At 34.1% G+C, this 24,515-nt stretch overlaps 1 protein-coding gene across 1 annotated transcript; it reads right to left on the reverse strand.

Annotated features, from left to right (window-relative positions):
* Positions 1 to 5,224: 5,224 nt before the first annotated feature.
* On the reverse strand, positions 5,225 to 23,709 carry Lztr1 (Leucine zipper like transcription regulator 1). The gene is made up of 16 exons (XM_085950764.1): positions 23,646 to 23,709; positions 22,906 to 23,046; positions 21,867 to 22,038; positions 20,669 to 20,805; positions 19,793 to 19,907; positions 18,513 to 18,676; positions 17,680 to 17,850; positions 15,403 to 15,544; positions 15,155 to 15,318; positions 14,209 to 14,375; positions 12,353 to 12,548; positions 11,172 to 11,320; positions 10,149 to 10,327; positions 8,863 to 8,989; positions 8,152 to 8,309; positions 5,225 to 7,226 (listed from the first exon to the last, which is right to left on the reverse strand). The coding sequence occupies exons 2-16, from the start codon at positions 23,025 to 23,027 to the stop codon at positions 7,092 to 7,094; spliced, it is 2,298 nt and encodes a 765-aa protein (XP_085806890.1). The 5' UTR covers positions 23,028 to 23,046; positions 23,646 to 23,709; the 3' UTR covers positions 5,225 to 7,091.
* Between the last annotated feature and the right edge of the window lie 806 nt (positions 23,710 to 24,515).

Here is a 24,515-nt window from a genome sequence, read left to right on the forward strand (position 1 = left end):
GTTATATTTGGTAAGTAGGCATAACATTATAATATAATATATTTCAAACATCGACTCGATTATATTGACAAAACTATAAATACACCTATCCCCCTAGTGTGAAACAGTTATCTAATAAATTTAATACAGTATATTAACCTTAACAGCTGTGTCCACTGACTGAGCAAATTTTAATTCAAGGTTTTTACATTTCATTGGTTTTTTGTTTCATAATATGTCGACATATTATATTATTGAACATATATAATTTTGAAAACACTAACGAAAATATAAATAACTAATAGAAAAAATCTTTTTGAAAAAAATAAGACACCCCCGCAGGAATCGAACCTGCATCTCTCAGGTATCGAGCCCATGCACATAGTCCACTATGTTAAAGGAGTCATACTTAATTACAACAAATTTTAACCACATATTGACTTTTTTAATACTCGCTGAAGTGCTTTCCAAATTGAATTACTATTGGCAATCGGCTTTTGTTTTTTGAATCAAAGTAGGTATTACTTTAATTATTAACCGACACCACGGATCACTCCAAGATTTTTTGTTTGTAACTTACTTGAACTTGCTAATAATTTTTAATTAACCATTTTTCTTTATTCAACGAATAATTCACAAAATTTAAGAATGTAACATTCTAATTAATATTAATTAATAATATTATGTATATCTTGAATTCGCATATTTAATATTCGTGTATTTAAAAGAAAGTTATTGAAGAAAAACTTCATGTAGATGAAGCCAAAATTATAAGGAAGTAAAACTTACAATAAGGTCACTAAGATTAATACTTAAATTAAAGTGGAACCCCGATTTTACGTGCTCGGAATTTACATTTTCCCGATATTTCGCGTAGTTTCTGCAGTCCTGTTTCATTTAAGTACATTTAATATCTGGTTTTACATTTTTATTTCCCATAATTTATTAGAACACATTCAATTAAATGCATGACAATTATTGTATACGTTTCTATTTATAGACACGTCAGTGACAGACAGCGCCCAAGGTCCAGATTACACAATGCAATTGGTAATTATTTCAGCCAATTTAAGGGTAGGCACATGGTGTTGTTTATCCTCAGTGCAATGGCTGCGATTTTTATAAGTTCATTGTGATTACTTACACGACTGCAGTTATAAACAGTTTTACACAATTTTTACGGGATTTTTCAACTAAATCTTCTTTTTTGACCATGTCCGATCCTAATAGGATCATATGGGCCTCCACAGAGTAGAGGTTTGTATTAACAGATTTTGTTTTTTTACGAGAAATGGATGTCAGCCACTTGCTCAACCTATTAGGTCCATACTCTGACTCACACACAAATTGTAAAACAATATGTGTACTTGCCAGACCCAGGATTCGAACCTGAGACCCACGGCGTGATAGTCCAACCCTTAAGCCGCACGGCCACCGTGGGTGATTACTAAATAATAATGCCAAAATGTAGCATTATCATCTGCTTATTTACTCATCATAACCGATTGTCTTTTTACACACCCTGAAAATTGACAAATAAATGTCATCATAGCAATAGTGTGAAGTTCTCTGCAAATGAACCTACAATACAAAGTCACTTGTAGCTAACTTAATTAGTAGACCAGTGTTAATTTTTTTGCTTCAATTTCATACACTAAGAGACCATCCATGGACTGAAACCGTATGCGGTTTAGATCCGTGTGCCACACTAAACTTATGATTTTTGTTCATGAAAATATATTTTCACTAAATTTGTAGGTGTAACTGTATGGTATAAACAGATACGATCTGTGGGTCTATTCTATACTTATCGAACATTAAATTGATAAATAGTATCAAACTTAGGGTAGGTTTGTATCAAAATATTAGCACTTATTGTAACAATTACACGAAGCCGGTTTTTATTGTTGCAATAAGTGCGATATTTTAACAGCAGCAAGATAGGTGCTGTTAAAATATAGCACTTATTGCAACAATAAAAACCGGCTTCGTGTAATTGTTACAATAAGTGCTAATATTTTGATACAAACCTACCCTAAGTTTGATAATATTTTTCACTTTATCACTTTAGCGGTCGATAAGCATAGAATAGACCCGCAGATGCTTATAATATACTTTGTGAAAATATATTTCCATGAACAGTAAAGATAAGCTTAGTATGGCACACGGTTCGAAATCGCATACGGTTTCAGTCCATGGATGGCCTATAATACCCTGTTTACAAAGGCATGGATTTACTGCTGATAGTACTTATTTTCACGGCCATAACAAAAAAAAGCACATGTAAACATGTATTATTGTGCATGATTGCATGCATGGATTAAATAGTTGAGAAGCTTCTTAATTTTCATGGGACAATTGGACTGCACAATATCTGCGCTTGTGCAGACTCATTTTGTGGTTAACCGATTTTCACAACTGTCAAATAATAGCATAAAATGCCAACATCGCATCTTGCTTACTCTTGAAGAATGAGATTGGCGAGACAGTCATCACTTTAAGGTGTAAACAGTTATTATCCCAATAGTTTAAAATACGCACTATTGGTGCAAGTAAATCCATGCACGTTTACAGGCGCTATTAGGCTCCATCTCTACATTATAAAGTTTTTTTCAATATCTTTGGATAGGCCAACAGTCATTGGAGCACAAGCTATAAAATAACCAATGATATCGCTTATCGAAAATGCATTTGACATATGACAGCTGTCAAGAAATACAATAAGTCATACAAAGACATTTTAAAAAGTGGGATAGGTGTAATATTAATTCGATACCACAGTTCAATAGGGGAACAACTCAAAATTTAAAGGTTTTGAGTTAAGAATGCCATTCGATGTAGAAAAGTCTTCTCTTTATAATTCAGCAAAAAAAATAGTCAAAAATGTCTTCAATGTGTCATAAAATCGAATAACCCTTTCTGAGATTAATCAGTAATTCCGTTATATAATCAAATTTATTGGTTATTTCCTTATTAAATTGTACAACTTCATTGTGCATCGATGAATTCCACTAAATTAAATATAAAAAAACATACACTTTCAACGAAATCAAGGCTTTAAAATTAAAATGAGAATTACTGCAAAAAAATTCAAATGCCATTATCTTGGAACAAGGTTTTATGAGTTGTTCCCCTATTGAACTGGGGGTATCGTTATGTTCACAAAATATATATTATTCTCAATATCTTTCATTTTTTTTTTATCACAGTTCAAATTACTGTTCATTCGATTCTCTACTATAATCACAAGATGACATTAAATTATTTGTTAACAAGTATTAATATTTTACTTAGTTTCTAGCACATGATATTTTTCATAAATTAGTAGATTATGAAAACTTAAACTGCCGTTTATAAAAATATTTCAGTTGGATCGTAAAAATAATTCGAAAAACATTTCTTCCACAAATAGATACACTTCGATAGTAATAATAACCATTTAATTGTAACAGATTATAGTATTAAAAACCATTTTAGATTAGAGCCATAATTTATATAAAAATACATATTCAAATGATACTAATTTATGTCTTGAAAATATCAATTCAATACATCGGATTGGGTGAAAATCAACGATGAAATAGACATATTATTATTTTGTATTTGAATACGAAAATATTTTTTTAAATTCCCTATTTGGATGTACAACAATTATTTTACACCAAACGCAGTGATTTCTGACCAGGTTCTGCGAAACTCTGCGGTTCTGCACACAGTGTTTGAGGTTCTGCAACAATTCGCAAAAACCTGCGAAAAAATGTTTATCCTTTTGGAAATAAAATTGAATCGACACCCACTACATATCGTCGCCGTAGATGTCAAGGGAGCCAGTCCACAAAATCATAATGCTGAGAAATATGCGCGCAAAGATTTTGTGTGACAAAAAAAAGTAACATTTTTTTGTTTTTAAAGATATAAAGGTGAAACTTTGAACATAGAATATACTTTATGGTGTTATCTTTATATTATTTTGTACAAATAACTAAAAAAAATAGTATCTTAGAAGTTATGTGTGTTATATCTCTTGACCACTGAATATTGAAATGTACAGTTGGCACACGTGTGTGGTAGTCAAAAGAGTTTTGTGGCTTAAATCCATTGACCACTGTATCTTTGATGATTTTAAAATGCTTTTATGTACTTTACTCATTTTCGCCAAATTTGTGGCTTGGCTCCCTTGACATCTACGCCGACGATATAAGGTCGTATCTGCAAAATGGTAACTTTTCAGCAGTACGATTTCAATAAATTTTAATGACACCACAACGTGAATTTAAAATTTAAATGCTGGAATCATAATTATTTAGTTATACCTGTAAAATACTGATCGGATTTTTGTTTTTTTTTAATATCATCGTTTTATTATCTTTAAAATTATTTAATAAAGGCGATGAAGTCAAAATAGCCCAAAAACGCAGATCCAGCCTTTTACGTAGGAGGTGTCGAAATGTGACTTACAGTAAAACCTCGTTAATACGAATTCCATGGGACCGAAAATCGAAAAAAAAATGTCAGGATTATTTATATTACCTTCTTAAAATAAGTAATTTATGATGTTATAAGAAAAATCTGTCACAATTTTCAACGAATGGCTCATGAAATATGTATTTTCAAACAACGAAGCATTTAGAAATCTTGTCAAGATCTTCTTTGCTGATATCCTTTTAAAATTTTATTATTATACATAAGAAGATCACAAATATGGACCTCCACAGAGTTTGTATTAACAGATTTTTGTATTTACGAGAAATGGATGTTAGCCACTTGCCCAACCTATTTGATCCATACTCTGACTCGAACACACATTGAAAAACAATATTTGCCAGACCTGGGACCGACATGGTAAACACTCGGCCATCGTGTCGTACCTTTTAAAATAGCCACTCAAAAATAATAAAACATAGTAGGTAATGAATTTAGATAAAATTTGAAACTAAAAATAATCGATGGTATTTTAAGTCAGCTTACGGTTTACAAAACAATTTTTTAATTTACCCCTCTAGACCTTCATAATATATTATATTGTGTCAGCCACGTCGGGGTTCTCTGAAATATTAAAAAATGTCTCAAGGGTTCCGCCAAACAAAATAGGTTGAGAATCACTGCGGCACAAAAGTATGATGCAGACAGGCATTTCGTGTATAATAATTTCAATAAAACGTAGTGAATTTGGCTGTCATAAGAATGAATAATTGTGGAATATTCTATTTTACAAAGACAGATAGAAACCACAGTTTATAATGCATTAATAAATATAATTGTTTTTTAGCTTTTCACTTGTTCATTGACCACCAGTCTCCTGAAAAGGTTTCTTAAATGGAGTTTTTCAACCAACTCCGTTCCCTTGATTCATAAACACATTGTAACGACAACATGTGTATTTAACAGATGCGGGATTGGAGTCTGTGAACTGTGGATACTGATAGTGACACTCTACCACTATTCCACCCAGGGTGTTAGTCATTTTATAAAACCTACATTAAATTCAGTTTAAAAAAAGGACATTATAATTATTATGTAGATGTAGATATATTCTTATAAATAACTACATGCTAGGTACATTAATATAATCAATAGAAAAATACTATTAGATACAAACCTACTTTGGAATGTAGCCGAGATTATTTCTGTTTATATTTTTTTAGTAAATTAAGAAAGCTATTAATAAATACATATAGAAAAACATACAATAGGTATGAAATTATTTCTTTTTGAAAATTTTTTGTCAAATAAGAAATAATTATCTATAAAATTTGACTGTTACAGCAAACAAACTTGATATTTCTAGCGTCAAAATTATATTCCATAGCAGTTCTTTACGAGCGGTTTGGTAACTATAAATAAAACAGGGTAATTAAAGAAATAAAAATAATCATGGGATTTTTCCGAATTATCAGAGATCCCATTCTATCCGAATTCGTATATCTGTGATGTTTGGGTAGGTATATATACTACCACATAAGTCAAAAATATCAACCTCAGAAAGCGAGCTTCCTGTTGGAAACAATAGCACATTAAATACATCCATAAATTGGAATGAGAAGTGTCCAATTATATTACGCAGAAGTGATAATTTTAATGTTTGTGTTAATTGCAATTATCTCGGAAAGTAAATTGACAACACCCACGCTTTTTTGTATTCCTATAAAGAAACCGACAACGAGAAATGGATTGATAAAGATTTCAGAAAAAAAAAGTTAGTTTATATTTGGAAGAACGAAATAAACACTTCCGTCGCAATAATCAGACAATTATTCGTAAAAATCAAATCTTTTCAAACAGTGCATAGTGACGAAATATCATACACATGTTGTAACCAATCTAATTTGGACCGTGTCCGGAAACTTGTACCTATGCAGTTCACCGTATCACACTTCACCGTGAAATGTTGTATCAGAAATAAATGGCTGTATATAACGTACGTACGTAAGACCGTCCAATATCTTTGGGTCGTATAGTAGACATAATAAAATTCATGTCTAAATAAAACACGGTTCTTGTCGGTTTACAGAAAGCAAGAAGCAAACAAATTTTGAAAATAGCTGATATACTGGATTATTTGTTAGGTTAGGTTAGGTTTTCATTCTTGAATTCATGAATTTTGCCAAAATCAGCTATGAAAATTGAATTAATGTTCATATTGAATTAATGTTCATATTGAATTTCATCTCTTTCCGAAAAGAAAGCTCACTGCGAACTGTGTTATGGCAAAAATTTTTACGTACAATTTACATGTAATCGATTTGGAAATGCTTATTTATTCCTCGCAATTTTATCGTAGATGTCTCCTGCTGCCCGTGAACAGCTATGACGTAACATAAGTCAATTTATGTAATGTAAAAGTAGTTCTATTTTATTACACTCCAAAACTTTAAATAATGATAATATAGTCAGACTTTTAACACGAAACTTGTCACACAATAGAAGTAGTCAGTGCATCAGCTTTCCAGTTATGACTTATCAATATTTGAGGTTACGATCCTTGTTTCAGCTGACGTTATCAAAAGACGGATGTTGACTATTGCGGCGTGTCAATATTTGAGGTGTGGGTTGTTCTATCGGGCTTGTGAATAGGCGGCCTCTTTGGCGCATATCTCACAGGCGGCCTGCGATCATGCGTCACTGTGTAGGCTGGCGGAAGACATGTCCTGGCATATGCGAGCCTCGCTCATCTCGTCCCCCAGCGCCTGGATTATATCCACCAGCAGCTCCTTGCTCAACTTCGTTAGCTGCGGAAGCTTAGCCACCTGTGGAAAACATTCAAATCTGTTAATATGTACCTCTCACACGATGAGCGATGAAACCCAATCAAAGAAACATTTTTTTATAGAGATGGAACTTAAATATACAGTAAAACCTCGTCAACACGAATTCCACGGGACCGAAAATCGAAAAAAAATTCGAATTACGAATTATGAAATGTATGAGGGAAAAATATAATTTTTTTTTTGATTTTCATTAAAATCGTTTGCGATCAGAGCTGTGCCTACCAAATTTCCGGTTTCGTGTGTGTTAATGGGTCATAAAATGTCAGGATTATTTATATTACCTTCTTAAAATAAGTAATTTATGATGTTTTAAGAAAAGCCTGTCACAATTTTCAATAACTGGCTCATGAAATAGTGTACTTTATTACGATTTATTGAATATTTTGTATGCCGGGACTCTGAAATCATTTCGAATTACGAAATTCGAACTAAAGGTATGGTTTTATATGAAAATAATGTTCAAGGGACTTTTTTTTTTGCGAAAATTTCGAATTATGGGGAATTTCGAATTATCTGTGTTCTTATTAACGAGGTTTTACTGTATAATGTGATGCTAGACAAGGGGTTTCTAAGGTAATTATTAAATTAAATGTCACATAACATCCTTGATGAAAGACCCGAGGTACAATACTGCGAAAGGTGGAGGTAGACTGTGAAGATCTGACATAATAATAGTGCACGCTAAAGTGTGTCAGTCATACTTATATATTACACATATTGTTTGTTCATTTCTTTAAGTTCAATTAAACCATGCCTAATCAACCCATAATAGATAAAACATATTCTTCTATCCATAAAATATCTAAAATTATGTATGATTTAATGGCATAATTCTGTTTAGTTTCCAGAGAAGGTTTTCCCCTATTACTGGACTATATGAATGAAAATTGTAAATGAAGTGAACCTTGGGAAAATGATGCACGATCATTGTGAGTGCGTAGTTTTTGATTTCCGATGCGTTCATCTTATCAGCCGCCTGTAATATTGGGATGACATTCTCATACGTCACATTGTTTTCCAGGTTTTGCTTGCAGAACGCCTGAAGTCTGTTGTTGGTGAAACCTGAAAAGAAAAAAACAGAAGTATTACAATATCATCATCAGCCGGGGTCAATCCACTGCTGGATGAAGGCCTCCCCAAGCTTTCTCCAACTCTCTCGGTCCTGTGTCGTTCGCTGCCACGTATTTCCGCCGAACTTTACCAGTTCGTCAATCTAGCGGCTTTTAGGGCGACCCTGTGGCGGTTTCGTGCCCCTTGGGTACCACTGGATGACGGCATTTGTCCAGCGGCCGTCCTTTCGGCGAGCAATGTGCCCCGCCCATCTCCATTTCAGCTGTTTGGCAACGTCTATTACATTGCGTACTCTTGTCTGCTTCCTAACCAATTCGTTTCTCTTAATATATAAGTTATATAAATTATAATATATAAGGCCTGATACATAGAATTACGATTACAAGTAATGGGGAGATGAGAAGCCGGATCACGCAGCCTCTTGTCACAGTCCTGTCAGAGCAGTGTAACGTATTCTATTTTTCCTCATTACTAAATTAACTAGGCGTACCTCCACTTCATATTACATACCTAATGTGTTTAAATTAATGAAAACAGGCCTTACCGTAATAAAACGGAGCTTGAAACAGATACAGGGAGTCTTCGGGTGGCATCTTGGTTTCTCCGTAGTAAATGTATCTCATCAGAGAATCAAAAGACTCGCGGGATGGGCAAATGTCGCAGATTTGAATCTGAAAGTTAGAGTTCATTTACATTTACATGCATCAGTAAAATACATACAGTCGAAATTGGTTATTACAATCACGGAAATAACGAGATCTCGGATGTAATGAGGAAACATTCGTTGACATTTTAGTTTATGATTTTCTCCATTCACTTTTATAACAAGCTACTTCTCGGGTATACCGAGCAAAACGGTTAAGTTAATGTGTCGATCGTTTAAAAACAAAATTTTCAACCCTAAGCAATTAAGGCAACCCTAGGCAGTTAACTACACAGTTTACGTTATGACACTAGTTAAGTGTCTTAAGTACGTAATTGGTGTTTTCGACGACAACATTGAAAAAGTATCCACGCATATGGTTGAAATTGCATGTAAAAAATCCAAGCTTTGTGAAGTCCGTAGGCACCTACCAGCGCCGGCGGCTCAGCACTTCATTACAATAAAGATCTTTTGTAGTTATGAATGCCATGCTTGTTTCGGGTATTTTTATGATGATTGTCAGATTTTTTATGTTCTATAATTAAATAGACTGTGGCGCGAAAAATGTTATATAACAGGTAACGCTTATAACGAGCAAATTCAGTCGGTCTCATCTTCTTCGTAATAACCAAGTTTGACTGAATATTATATAAGTTACATACTACAAGAAAAAATACGACACCCAGAGGACTCAAACCCGTTTCACAGAACTTTCTGAAATAAGATTTATCTATAGGCAATTCCAAAGAATTCGGACTATAAATAGGAGCCTTATATATTATTATTTCTGTTATGACAATTGAAATTATTTAGCAAACGCATCAAGCATGGCCAAGTTGGTAAACTCCACAAATATTAACATCATTCAGTTGCCATTCCATTTTCTCTCTCACACAAAATGGCTGCCATTGTTTATGTTTATTGTGCTTACTTACTCGAGTGGTGTTTTAAACAGTTTTACACAAATTTTACAATATTTATTAACCAAACAATAATGCCAAAGTGTAGATTTTTTTTTGGCTACTAATTAATCATCGTAACATCTTTTTATACGTCATTAATGCAAACTCATTTATAACTTCTTTGCTTCAACTTCACACATTTAGGCTCCATCTCTATAGAAGGAGTTTTGGATAATTCGTAGTTTGGATAAATTCATTAGATAGATTGCTCAACTTGATACTTACATTGACAGTGTTATCAGGCGGCATAAATGATCTGAAGAGAGCTTCGAAGTAGTCGCAGCGAGCGGCCAAAACAGACTTGTGCGCCGGCACCGACACTCCTCCCACCACCAGCACCAGATCGCACAACTCCCGACCTCCGCTCTGCAAGAATACAGCCATGTCTTGTTCCAATGTCGTTCCTGGAAATTTACAAAACCAAGATTAATATTCAAGATGATATTTTTGAAGTTATACTTCTTTTGGCGCATTTGGGAAATCAGATCAGAGTGTATTTTTGGCGTGTGACATGTAATACATAATTTATTTTTTCACAATTGGATTCGAAAAACCGATTGTTCGGTTATCAGCCGAACACACTACCTTTACGCCACACTATGATACTGCATTCGTGACGATTATACAGTATAATATTATAGTTTAGAATTGTTCCGTTGCCTAGGCAGTGAATTTATTATTGTCGGCCATTTGCAATTTTCTTCTTTCGACCATGTCCGATCTTAATAGGATCATATGGGCCTCCACAGAGTAGAGGTTTGTATTGACAGATTTTGTTTTTTATGAGAAATGGATGTAAGCCACTTGCTCAACCTATTAGGTCCGTACCCTGACACACACAAATTGAAAAACAATATGTATACTTGCTAGACCCAGGATTCGAACCTTACATTACAAACTATTAAACGTCAGAATGACAGTTGGTACTAAACAACAAGAAACCATTACATAATTTAGTAATATAAGTTAAAGTGTGTAGAAATAAACCAACGGCGTTCCAATAAGCGGTCCTTTTTCTTGAGTGTGTAATTTAACAAGATAATTAAGAGCTAGTCAAAGAATCTAGTTTATCATAAGTTATTTTGTTTACGTAGTATAGTTGTTTTGTTACGCCAAAGAAGTATAACTTTTAATGTGCGTACATAAGTACACACACCGTTTTTTTTACATAATAGTACAAACCTTAAATCCATTAGAATATATAAATAAAATCTATTGATAAGTATATGAAATAGCAATATAACATACCTTCGCTGACTTCGTCGGCAGGGTCTGGGGCGCACCTTGGCGCAGGCAGTTGCCGTCTCCGGATCACTTCCACCATCAGCGATTGCTCCAGACTCTCGAATTCAGACGACATCACTATCTGATTGTAGTTCGACTCCTTCACAATAAACCTAAACCCATATAAAACATTCTTGTAAGTCAGAAAAGAATTGAGAAGAAGCATCATATCGACTATAAGGTTGCGGCAGCCATTTTGAGGAAAGTGGCATTAACTAAACATCATTATTATTATCACCACTAAATTTATTGCAGGACTAATTAATTAGATTGTTAAACAGGAAACACCAAACACTCTTTTCCAACCACTTCTCTTTATCACTTAACGTAATATGTTATTTTATATCCAGTACCATACGTAACTCAAAATCACTAAAAATTGAAATAGGTTTCTTTGTTCCTAAAGCGTCAATTACATTGAGCTTCTTTACGAGCTGTTTGTTGGCGAATTTAAAAGTGGGCGATTCAGCTACTGCGATTTGATGATTACACACAAAACTTTCCATTCACTGAGAAGCCACAAGCCAGCGACTATTTTGACAGAACGTAGTTCGTTCTTTTACCGGGAGGTTGCTACTGCGCTCTACTGCACAGACGCAGTAGGCCCACATGCCGGCGTGTAGCATGTAAAGTTGACCGGCTTTCAACTTTTCTCGGTAGAGTGTTTACAACCTGCTTAGCTTGTTCGATGATTACACTGGGCGACTTTACAGGCAGATTGTAAATTCGCCAATAAACAGCTCGTAAAGAAGCTCAATGTAATTGACGCTTTAGAGGCCGAATTGGAAAAGCAAGGAAATCAAACAGACTCAGGCACTTTAGATAACAAAAATGATTTGAAAACGCTTTGTCGGAATAGTGTGCTGATAATTCTTTTTATGTAAAGGCATTTAAGTGTCGGCCTCTTCCAGTTTGATTTCTAAGCTTGGTGACAACATGATAATTGGACGGTATAATGCAACAAGGAACCAACCCTCAACATGTTAAAATATGAGTTAGTGCTATAATGTGGTTCCGATAAGTCAATTTGTTAGGAAAAAAATGCCAAATGCGTATAAGTGAATGTTCCTGTTTCAATTTTGCAACTCAAAAATTTCACATATCGTTAACAAGATATACACATGGATACGGAGTGCTTAAAGTACCTGAGGCAGTACTCCTTGACAGCGGGCAGATGGCGAGTGTGGGCTGCGGCGAGGGCATGCAGAACGGTGTTTGGTCCGATGCCGGCGCGCAGGTACCTGGCGCACAGCTTCTGCAGACGGGGGATCAACAGACGGACACCGGCCCCGTACACTTCCATCACCAGCTCAACCATCCAAGGACAGAATGGCTCCGAGACTGAACACGTAACAATTTATATTGCATTATTATTCAATTAGGATATTTTAGATGCAAGAATTTGTCAGCAGATTTCTTTGATACAGTTCTTCAAACCCAAAGATGTTGCATTCGCAGGGTTGCTGCCAAAATTTGGTAAGTCGATAATTTAGGTATTTAGAGTTAACAACGGATTATGAGACGGACGGACTATATTGAGTCGCCTATTTCCAAAATTCACTTTGTCCATTTTGTTTTATTCTGAGATATCACAAAAAACGTGTATAGAACGTATAATTACAAGATAAAAAGAACTTTTTATATACAACGTTTTTAAATTTTCTGTTGAATCATATAAACTTGACTTGACTAGCTTAAACGATCAAAAAAATTTGTACTTGATAGAAATAATACTGAAATGTCATTTTGACATTCATATTGATTTCCATAGTAACGCACGTATATATTAATAATTTAGTTGCTAGGACCATCCGCTTAGCAACCAATAATGGTGTCGAAATAACTTTTCATACAAAACAGAATTAACTGAAAATGAATTCAATTCTACTTAAAGATGGCTAAAAGTATTTAAAAAATGCATTGGCATCGTGTTCTGATATATTCTAAAAGTTTCAAATGTCTAGCTAGTCAGGAAGTTAGTTAAAAATCGAATACCAAATCTGTACCGGACAAATAAGAATACGAGCTAAGAAAAACGTTGTAAAAAAAATTAAGGTCATTCGATATATATAGAACATGCACATAAAACACAAAGAAATTAGCATTACGCCTGATTTAGAGAGCAAATTTATCAACAGTCTCTCTAAAAATCATGAAACAGTTAATGAGTGAGATGAGTAAATGAATGCTGTTAAAGAATGTTATATTTGGCCTTGCATAACTTAGAGAAGTCGTGGACATTTTATGTCTGGGTTCTTCCCTATTGGAAAAGTTCTGAGATTGACCTATAGCTCACGTCCCTTTGTGGTCCCTTTCACTTTTATACCATTAGGATCCATCTCTATCGAACTCTTCAATATCTTTGCTCAAACCTATATACACTTTTATTATTTCGTTTGAAAAAATATTGAAATTTTAATAATGAGAATATGTCTATGTAAGTTCAATACTGCGTATGAGCCAATATGTACAAAATACATAATTTTGGCGCTCTCGGTTAAACGGCACAAGCCACATTGATTAGTCCATTCAAATTTTGAAATTGACCAATAGACTACTTACACTCGGTTACTATCTATACTAAAGAAGCAAGCATGACCGCGTATATCCCTATATCCAATACAGCGGACGAGCGGAGAGTTGCGGCAATACCGCGTAAGGTTCAACTGATTTACAAAATAATCCAATGGCAATTAATTTGCACAGACGCATACGAGAGTAAAAATATATTTTCTAATATAAACAGGACGACACAATAAACTGCATATACATTTATTTTTTATCTTTTTTATTGACGAAATTGCAAAGTTTTTTTATCCCTCGTGAACATTTTGACAAATAGTTCTTCCGCGATATTGAACTTACATAGACGATATGGTAATCTTTCAAATGATTTTTGGTGATTCACATGAAGGTAGTGTCAATACGAATATATTGAAGAACTTTAAATAACACGTATCTGATAGTTTTAAGAGATAATTATATGTAATAATCAGTGTACCCTTCTCGGTAGGGTCGATCCTGTCGGTGTAGATGTATTTGAGCACCATGCGGAATGCTTCCGGCTCTGTCTCTGACAGTTTCACCTGCAGCAGCCCACTCTTGCCCTCCTTGCCTTCCTTTCCATCTGGACCACTGTCTTCTTTGTCGCGTAGCTCAATTGCAGCCCTGCAAGGAAGTAGACATGAAAAAATTATCCTATTAGGTAATGTATAATTAGATTTCATCAACATATTATCCTAAACAAACTCTACACAACTGCAACTCGTCAATTTTATCCACGTAATTTAGTTAACATCAGAGCTGGAAATAAAACCAGAACCTTGAAAACCCATTTATTATCTGAGGGCTATGGTTTTATAACTTAAAAACTCCACAATATACTAAAAATGATTCAGCAATATTCTTTATATTCACATCGTCCATTGAAAGTATGACAAAACATTCTAAACACCCAAACTCCTATTTAAAACGAATGTGAAAGTATGATTTATTTTCAAACTTACATTCTCCAAATACTTGTTACTTTCTAAGCTAACAACCTCCATTCCAGCCAATAATAGTGCTACATTGAACTCCCATGGCTGACAGTTTTTTGTTTATCCGTGATGGTGTAAACGTCTGTTCCACGGTTCTAAACTAACAATCTCCATAGACTCACAGCAAAACTAACGTTCTCCATGTTTAAAATGAAGATATTTTGTGTTTCTAGCAGAAGTTAACATTTTTTTTTATTACAGCCCATTTCCTTATCGATAATGCATTGAATACAACAATAATTTACACTATTCATTTTAAACTATACAGAGAAAACTGTTTTTTTCAATTTGCCAAAAACAAATATTGATGGAGATTGTGAGTTATGAAACCAGAGCCCTCAATTCTGGAACTGGAAAATGGAGACATTAAAAAAAATATTATTAAAGAAAAAAGTTGTCAATACTTACTTGATCTTGTTCTTGAGGAAGGTAGATCGGGCAGCAACGATGGCCAGATGACAGGAAACGGGCGTCTCATCAGCACCCACCAGAAACTCCACATCGCAGAACTGATGAGAGCCCAGCAGTTTACCAAAGTCCTCGTGGAGGGTGCACTTCGGATATGACGAGAACTGGAAACAACAATTTAAGATAACATAATCATGAGAGCATATGGGTTCGAGTGCATATTATGTATTATACCAATTTTTGCCAACCTGAAAGCTGAACATCTCTCCGCTCCTGACATTATTGTCGACAGTTCCTCCGAAGATGTACATGGCATCACCCACGACCGCACCTGCGTGGAACAGCCTGCCTGATGGTTTCTGAGAGTCCACAGAAGGGTGGATCACAGACCTGAAGACAGAAGAAACAATGCGTATACATATTAATGGCCATGAAAAAATGTCTTTTTTTTTAAAAGTTTAAAGTTTCTGAAAAAGAATTTTTAAATTTTCCCATACAGAATTCATCATAGTTGTGTCAGTGAAACTCAAGTTAACACCTTCTTCTTCTTCTTCCACCCTGTCACGACCCAACATCGGGGCATAGGGCAAGCACAAGTACGCGCCACTTCCCTCGGTCCATCGCCAACTCTTGCACCTCCCAAGTTAACACACAACATTATTTATTTTCACATGGGTAAATGTAGTTTTACTTGTGTATGAGTGCATCAAGTGCCTCATTAGGAATTTCTGATAGCTTGTAGCAGTTGGGAGTTCTGTCCAGTACAAATCTTGCCATCGATTTTTAACTAACTTCCCGACTAGCTAGACATTTGAAACTTTTAGAATATATCAGAACACGATGCCAATGCATTCTTTTAATACTTTTAGCCATCTTTAAGCAGAATTGAATTCATTTTCAGTTAATTCCGTTTTGTATGGAAATTAATTTCAGAAAAATCCATAAAAAGTAAAAGACTATTATTGGTTGCTAAAGGGGTGGTCCTAGCAACTAAATTATTAATATATACGTGCGTTACTATGGAAATCAAAATGAAATGCCAAAATGACATTTCAGTATTCTATATTTGTTTGTTTGTTTGTTTTTTATTTACTTCATATCAAGTACAAGTTTGAGCATATTGAGCATAATAATTCAACAGAAAATTTAAAAATGTTGCATATAAAAAGTTCTTTTTATCTTGTAATTATTATTATTTCTTGAGATGTTAAGATGGCCAATGTCGTTCTACGTTTTATTATTTTCTTCCATCAGTCCAAGTAATACATAATACCATGTCATGCACTTTTTCAAGGGTTTGTAACACATTTAGTACATTGTATAAAAAGAATAATACATTATCATATTATAAATTTAATTTTCATGATCTTTGACAGTGCATTTCTTCATTAAATTTTGGTTGTGGAAAAAAAATGTCTTTTTAAAACTACAGTCAAACTCGGTTATTACGATCACGGACATAGCGACATCTCGGATGTAATGAGGAAACATTCGTTGACATTTTAGTTTATGATTTTCTCCATACATTTATACACTTTTATAACGAGCTCCTTATCGGATATACCGAGCAAAAATATAGTCAAAAATTTTCTTAAAACTGTTAATGTATCGATCGTTTAAAAATATTTTCGACCCTAAGCAATAAAATCCGACCGTAGACCGATGCCGCCGGGATCGGATTACGTTTACGTCACTAGTTAAGTGTCTAGGTATAAGTAAATCGTTCTACAGTGGCACCATGGGTACGGAAAAAGCGACTTGCAATTGTAGTGGTATTGTTTGTTAGCATTAAACCAGGCATTGCAGCAAGCAATTCCAATACATACGCGTAACGCCTATGGTGCCACTGTAAAATGATTTACCTATACCTAATTGGTGTTTTCACCGACAACACTGAAAAAATATCCACGGATACGGTTGAAATCTCATTTAAAAAATCCAAGCTGAAGTCAGTAGGTACCTACCAGCGTTCCTTACAATAAACAACTTCTTTTGTACTTTATGAATGCCATGCTTGTTTCGGGGAAAATTTCTAATTGTGTATTTTTGTTTGAATTGCGACTTATTGTGTTATGTGACCGCTCATTTAAAAATACCTATTCTCTGATATAAAGAGTAATGCTTATAACGAGCAAATTCAGTCAGTCCCATCTTCCTCGTAATAACCAAGTTTGACTGAATTAAAGAAAACAATAGTGTTGGGATTCCTTGCGTTAAAGTATCAATACTCTTTTGATATCACTAGATGTACTATGGATAAAATTACTTTCATAATAAATAGAAATGTTCTTCAAAACAGGGTGATCAGACAAAATTAGGTCAACAAAAAAATTTCTCAGCAAATAACTACACAATCGCAGTCGCAGTGCTAGACTGACGCGCAAGATTGAACATGTCTGTACGCAGCGAATAATTGATGTTAGTCTGAGAAAGACTTTACAGGAAGTCAAAATATTTCATAACAAATAAAAAGGAGAAAAGGTCTCCAAGTAAAATAGATTAAACTGTACAATAACAATATTTACCAAGTCTGTGTGTCCAGATCATAAGCGTGCAGGTCATTCGGCAGGGTGCTGTCAGCCGATCCCCCAAACACGTAAAGATGTCTTCCGTGCGGCAACATTGTGTGACCATATCGCCGCGCCGGGGCAGGTGGAGCCCCCCTCAGGATGTGCTCGGTTGATATCCGGGTCCACCTAGATAATTTATATACAATACAACAGTTAAAAGACAGACGTGAAGGAGCATACAAGAAATATGGGTAGAAGGATTTGAACCTTTAAACGAACATTGTCAGTTAGCAAAATCTGCCGAAATCACCAGAACAACAATGAGGTCACCTCACGTTGTACTGCACTGCATCGACACCTGCATGACTCAATGACCGTTTTTTATCATTTTCTACATGCCTACACATTTTCGATGCATGTCAAAATCTCGTGTTTTTTGTTTTTAGCGGTTGGCACTATGTATTTTCTGTAAGAATGTTGTCACTATCTATGGTCTGCAGTTGGGTTCTGTTCAAGATATTATTGAATTTACAGAGATCGTGTTCGTTCAAAATATTCTGCAAAATGGCGAAACCATAGACCAAATTTGTCACCGTGATAGTATGCGACATACATCTCAATATAATCACAACTTTAATGTTTTAAAAGGTACAACTCAGGCAAAAACATTTAAAATAGATACTTTGTTATTAAGATAATAACATTTTACATAGGACTTTATGAAACATGTAAAATATACAAATTCTGTGTCTAAATGTGTGACGGTCGCTAATCGCTCAATTTTAGCGGCATAAGTAATTGATACATAAAGCCACTTATGACTATGTATCTGCTCAATAGACACCTACATTCTCTCGGCAAAGTTGAACTGGAAGAGATTATTCGTGATCTTGGCACCGCTCTGTCCGCTGAAGACGAACATGTGACCGCGCGCCACGGCCGCCGGGAAGTTGCAGCACGTCGGTGGACACTGCCCCCTCTGCTCCACCTCCTCCCATTGACGACTCTCCGACTGGAATCCATCAACACCACAATCAGACAATAATAAACTACAAAATTCATCACTGTTTTTACGGGATTTTTCCTATACTAATATTTTCATAACTAATTATACAATCATAATCAAGGTCTCAGCCTTGGTCTTGGGCACTGTAGATATCGTCGGTCCCTATTAAAAAAGTCGGATCTGCAAAATGCTATCTTTCAGTACGAGCAATCAAAGATGTTTCATCAAATATCCTTTGTAACCTACTGCTTGCCATAATGAATAAAAATACAGGTTACAGAAACTTTTCTAAACGTTTATAAAAACATCCGTCTGTCCGGTGAACATAGCAGCAACTGTCAGATCCGACGCATCTTGCCCACCCACGCCCGGCCAACAATGTCGGTTGGTAATAACCGACATTGTTATTCGGACACTCTCGGTAGATCCGTCATTTTTAACTTGAGTATCTCGAAATTTTTCAAACAAACAAAAAAAAACTGTGATTGTGGTATAAATGTTTAAAGTGTTTAATAACTTTTACGTAATCCGACTTTTTTAATAGGGACCGACGATATTATGTCCATGAATTCACACATGCATTTGGAATTCATTTCAATAATTGCCTTGAATTGAATGCGTTCAATTAAATTGAATTTTAAATATTTCGGACATAAATAATTGTGAAAAATAATAATGTAAATCGGGAATTAAATGCACTGAAATTGAAACAGGATTGCAGAAACTACACGCAAATAGCGGGAAAACGTGAATTCAGGGAATGTAAAATCGGGTATTTAGGAATCTTATACATAGAGAGCATTTTAGCAAATCAATCAATAATATGGCAGCATCGCTTTCGGCAATCTAAAATGTTGGCATTTCTAAAATTACGATTTTCTGTAAATTTTTTAAATATCTTTAAATTGAATTAATTTTTAAATGGTTAAAGCATGAAAAGTGCACAATATAATTATTAAAATAATTATGTATAAACTGATGGTGAAAATAAACATTAAATGTTTTAATGGTTCCTTTATCAGTGGTTAATTAAATAAATGCACGCACCGAGGATACAAGTGTCTTGTATTGATACAAGTATTTGGACAATACTTTTTGAATTGTATTAGTATTGAAACTTACCGCAAGGTTGATTGTCCACATGTCATTGAGTCGTGCGTTACCGTCGTATCCAGCATAAATCCACAGTTTGTTGTCGTACACCGCGGCGCCATGGGCTGATCGTGCACCCGGAGTTCTAAAAACATCAAAACACGCAGCCTTTTCAATTGACCGATAAGGAAAACGAGAGTTGGACGACCTACGCTTAAAATTTCGATAAAATTTAAAACAAGTGTACACACCAGTGGCGGCCGGTGATTTTTTGGATCGTAATTTTTGAGGGTGCGCTGGAAACTTAGCTTATTGAAAAATGAAATCAATTCGGCGTTGTTTTTGATTTGACAAATGGTTATTGACATTTTGGAAATTACCTGTATATTTTATATTTTTAATAAAACATGATGCGAGTTACTTAAATCTTTATTGGATTAATTTTAAGAAACGATTGTATCTCTTATGGTAGATAAATACCTCTTACTTTTAACGGAAGCCATCTTATTCTACATACAGTACATTAGGTATCTTTAGCAATTTGTACACTGTATGAATAATGATTATTATGAAACTGCACTTTGTGAAAGAATATTAAGATTTATTAGCTCATCACTAGAATTCATGAATTAATAATTTTCTATATTATAAATAACTGACATCATTTCGCGTTTAGTCAACACACAGGATAATGAAATATTAATTTTCCAGAAATGCGGTAGGTAGCAAAATTATTTTTATCTTCACTGATTTAAATTGGAGTACACATAAATCAAAATATATTGTATTTCTTTATCATTTACCATTCTTAATTAATATTAATTCGTAATTCGGACAATATGCATGCATTTAACACGCGGCAGTTAAGTAAATTATATGCAAAGGTACAAAATATTATGTACTTACTTTCCGACGAATTTCCATTCGACCCACTGTCCGTTTTGAAACTTGTATTCGAACAAATCATTTTTATTCGTCAGATTTGAGTTCGCTAAGATGTCCCCAGTGTAACCGCCAAACACAAACATGGACGAACCATACACCTAGAATGAGAAAATATTATACATTGAGAATACCTTGATGAAGTATTTCTTTAATGGTGTCAACTGTCAATTCCTGTCAGGTCCGATTTCATCCACTCCAATGGGACATTGTCAACTGATATAAAATATACAATATTAAAGTTATTTAAGCATATTATTATTAAAGCCTCAATTACATTGAGCTTCTTTACGAGCTGTTTATTGGCGAATTTACAATCTGCCTGTAAAGTCGCCCAGTGTAATCATCGAATAAGCTAATAAGCAGGTTGTAAACACTCTACCGAGAAAAGTTGAAAGCCGGTCAACTTTACACGCTACACGCCGGCGTGTGGGCCTACTGCGTCTGCGCAGTAGAGGGCAGTACCAACCTCCCGGTAAAAAAACCAACTACGTTCCGTCAAAATAGTCGCTGGCTTGTGGCTTCTCAGCGAATGGAAAGTTTTGTGTGTAATCATCAAATCGCAGTAGCTGAATCGCCCGCTTCTATATTCGCCAATAAACAGCTCGTAAAGAAGCTCAATGTAATTGAGGCTTAAGCATATAATTATATCAAAGAAAAAAAATATTTTTTGAAGATATGGACAATAATAAAATTACATACAATTATTTTAAGAGATCATCTGTTCAAAAAAAAACAATTAAAACTACTCATCTTTGTAATTTAGCTGCATAAAAATATACTATATTAATATTTTAATAATTCAAGTTACAAGGAATTAAAACAATCATGAATTACTTGGCAATTAATAGTCATTAAACAAAAGAAATAAAACACAATTTGGCAATGGTGCCGAAGATGACAGCACGACCTTTTATAACTTTCTTTTTAGACCAAACCCAACCTAACCTTACCTAATCTATCCCAACCGAATCTCACCTAACCTAACTTTAGTGTGTGATCGAAATGTATGAAAATATCAAACTTTAAATTAACAATTATTGGATCATTGAAAACCCACTTTTTAACCATCTAAACTCTTACTTCACAGGGGTAACTTATACAAGAATCATCAATCATTGTCCAGTTTGGTAATGATATTTCCATATATTCCAAGACTTACCACAGCAGAATGATGGTATCTTGGTGCCGGTGGAGTTCCAATGGATATGGCTCTGCCCCATGACTTCTCCTTCACGTCGAATCTGATCAGGTCATTGAGCATGGACTTCCTGTTGTCGCCTCCAAACACGTAGATGGAGTCATTGTACGACACGACCGTGTGTTTACTCCGTCTGAAAAGGAATATTATAATAACATTTAGCATTGTTGAATTGAAATCGACACATAGAAATATTCATTGGATGATTACTACGAAGAAGTGGCGAAGACTCCATACTAAGTGATTATTTAAAGCCTACCTTCTTAAGAAAAATATTTTTTAATTGCATATTGACTTATTTATATAATCTATTGATTATATCGTCACTGTTCTGGCAGAAGACACTAATTCGAAAAAATGACATATTGAGTTAGTTATACCAAAATGTTCCTTATTTCAAACTTTACCGTCTGGAAACCTTTTTAATAAATAAACAGTCTTTATTTTAAAGTCATCCTTTTTACGATTACTTAATAAACTCACATGATAGACCATTTCAAACATTTTAAAAACTTCAAAGTCAAATTACTCAAAACTAGTATTCTCCAGTTAGTGTGTTCTGCCAGAACAGAGACGATATTATATTCTATAAAATAATTTATTTTGCCAACGAGAGATGCCGTATGTGTAGGAATGTATTACACAGTAATTACAAAGCAATCTGTAAAAGTTTTAAAAAATATACCACAGCGCGCGCCATCTGTCTTGACGTAAACAAAGGTCGGATTATATTTCAAATAATTTTCAATTTTTTTCTAACATTAATATGTAGCAGTATTTTAAGTCTTCACTGGGAAGTCAGTAGCTTTGAGTCAAAAAAAATTTAAAACTGCGTGGAATACGGCAGGCTTACCAAAACTCCTTAATCAATTATTTTTAGGGAGCCGTTAGAAAATATTTAGACAGTAAAAGCGCAGTGATATGAAAGACCTTTAAATAGAAACACTGTACTAAATACCGACTTAGATGTACAGCATTAAGTAGTAAAAATTAAAAGTACCTTGCTCCTACAAACTCGTCACATTCCAGCATACGTTTCCATCTGTGGACAGTCTCGAAAGGTCCAAACTCAAGAGTTAGACCAGTGTCGATTTCTGTTCTGCTGAGAGCTGCATCAGTCATGCCGACTGACTATTATTACCTGCAATATAAACATTTTCAATTAGCATAATTTGATTCGCATGATATTCACAACGTGATTATGACGTTACCACCCATTAACCTGAAACTGTATTTGCTGATTTTTGCAAATGACTAACGACTAACTGTTTTATAAAACTACCATCTTGAAATATCCAATGAAAATAATAAAATATAAGCTAGCAGCTGTCAGGGTATTGGCTGGCAGATTTCATTCGGTCAGCCATCTCATGGTGAATTAGACAATCGCAGTCTATCATGCCTTACCCATATATTCTGTATACATTGTACCTATACAGATTCACAATATCTTTTTTATTAAGAATTAGTTAAATGTAGATAAAATGTCGACGCAGAAACTGAGGGATAGTGATAAATAAAATAAAGATTCTAATGTGACAAGATGGGTTTTTAAAACAATGTAGGTACGTGTTTATTAAGAATCTATTGTTTCAGTATTCAATAAAACTAAACATAATGAAAAAATCAAAATCACAAATATGATATAAATTCGATGCAAGCCAATATACATGAACAATAATTTTGGAAATAAATTATTTTGAACGTAAAAATTAAATTTGATAATGAAAAGGGACTTACAAAGGTACTTATTTATTTTCAAAAACAGGATAATAAAACACCGTATTTTGACACTTCGATTGGGCGAAATTTTTGTTTTTGTAACCTTTTTTCATCTTTATGGCAATAATTGTAGACTTTAATAATATTATCATATAAGGAATACTTTGTCATATTTTAATATTTCAGAAAAGGATTAGATGGAAAACATGAAATGTTTCAATCTCCATGCCAATATTTATATTCATTGTGACCACTTACTTAATGTTAACAATTAACTTATTTGTTTTTATTGAAAATATATCCTATAATTGTGATATTTACATAAGGATCACCCGTGGGTTAAGCGGGTCAGACAACTAAACAGAGCGCCAAGTTACATATTCGAAACAACAAATAATCTTTGTCTGAACAAAATTTTCTCAGAGAAAAAAACTGAATCAAGGAGGTAAAGTGTAATTTATGATACATTTAAGTATTTGAGTGTATAGGTACCTAGGTATCTCTGTGCTTTGCCATTAGGTTATCTAGTTCTATAGATTGATATAAAAAAATCACGAAATGCTAACGTATTGATAGTAAGAAGTATATCCAATTTGTATACATTTTAGCTTAAACATGTACCTATCTTATGAGATTTAACGACGAACCTACATATTTAATGTTTATTGCAAATCAATAATTATTACCTTCTATTCTAATTACAATTACAAAAACCCGATAACTTCTGCAATGTTTTAATAAGTATATTATTTTATATTACATATATAAGTGGGTAGGTACCTAATATTACATTCAATTTACAAGTTTTTTTTTGCATTGATAGGAGAAATTCATTAGATTTCAATTAATTGGCATTGGGATTAAGAAAAAAAATTAATTTGTGTTGTT

This window comes from Rhyacophila brunnea, unplaced genomic scaffold (assembly GCF_057557595.1).
Source record: "Rhyacophila brunnea isolate RB1 unplaced genomic scaffold, BYU_Rbru_1.0 scaffold_23, whole genome shotgun sequence".
Taxonomy (NCBI): domain Eukaryota; kingdom Metazoa; phylum Arthropoda; class Insecta; order Trichoptera; family Rhyacophilidae; genus Rhyacophila; species Rhyacophila brunnea.

What these genes read in the sequence shown, in the direction of transcription:
- Lztr1 (XM_085950764.1), bottom strand. Translation starts at nt 23,027, where the DNA reads ATGACTGATGCAGCTCTCAGCAGAACAGAAATCGACACTGGTCTAACT. An exon ending in TTCAACTTTGCCGAGAGAAT is followed by an intron (nt 17,851 to 18,512) that starts GTAGGTGTCTAT and finishes TAAATTATCTAG; the next exon opens with GTGGACCCGGATATCAACCG. An exon ending in GATCGACCCTACCGAGAAGG is followed by an intron (nt 12,549 to 14,208) that starts GTACACTGATTA and finishes TTACGTGTTCAG; the next exon opens with TCTCGGAGCCATTCTGTCCT.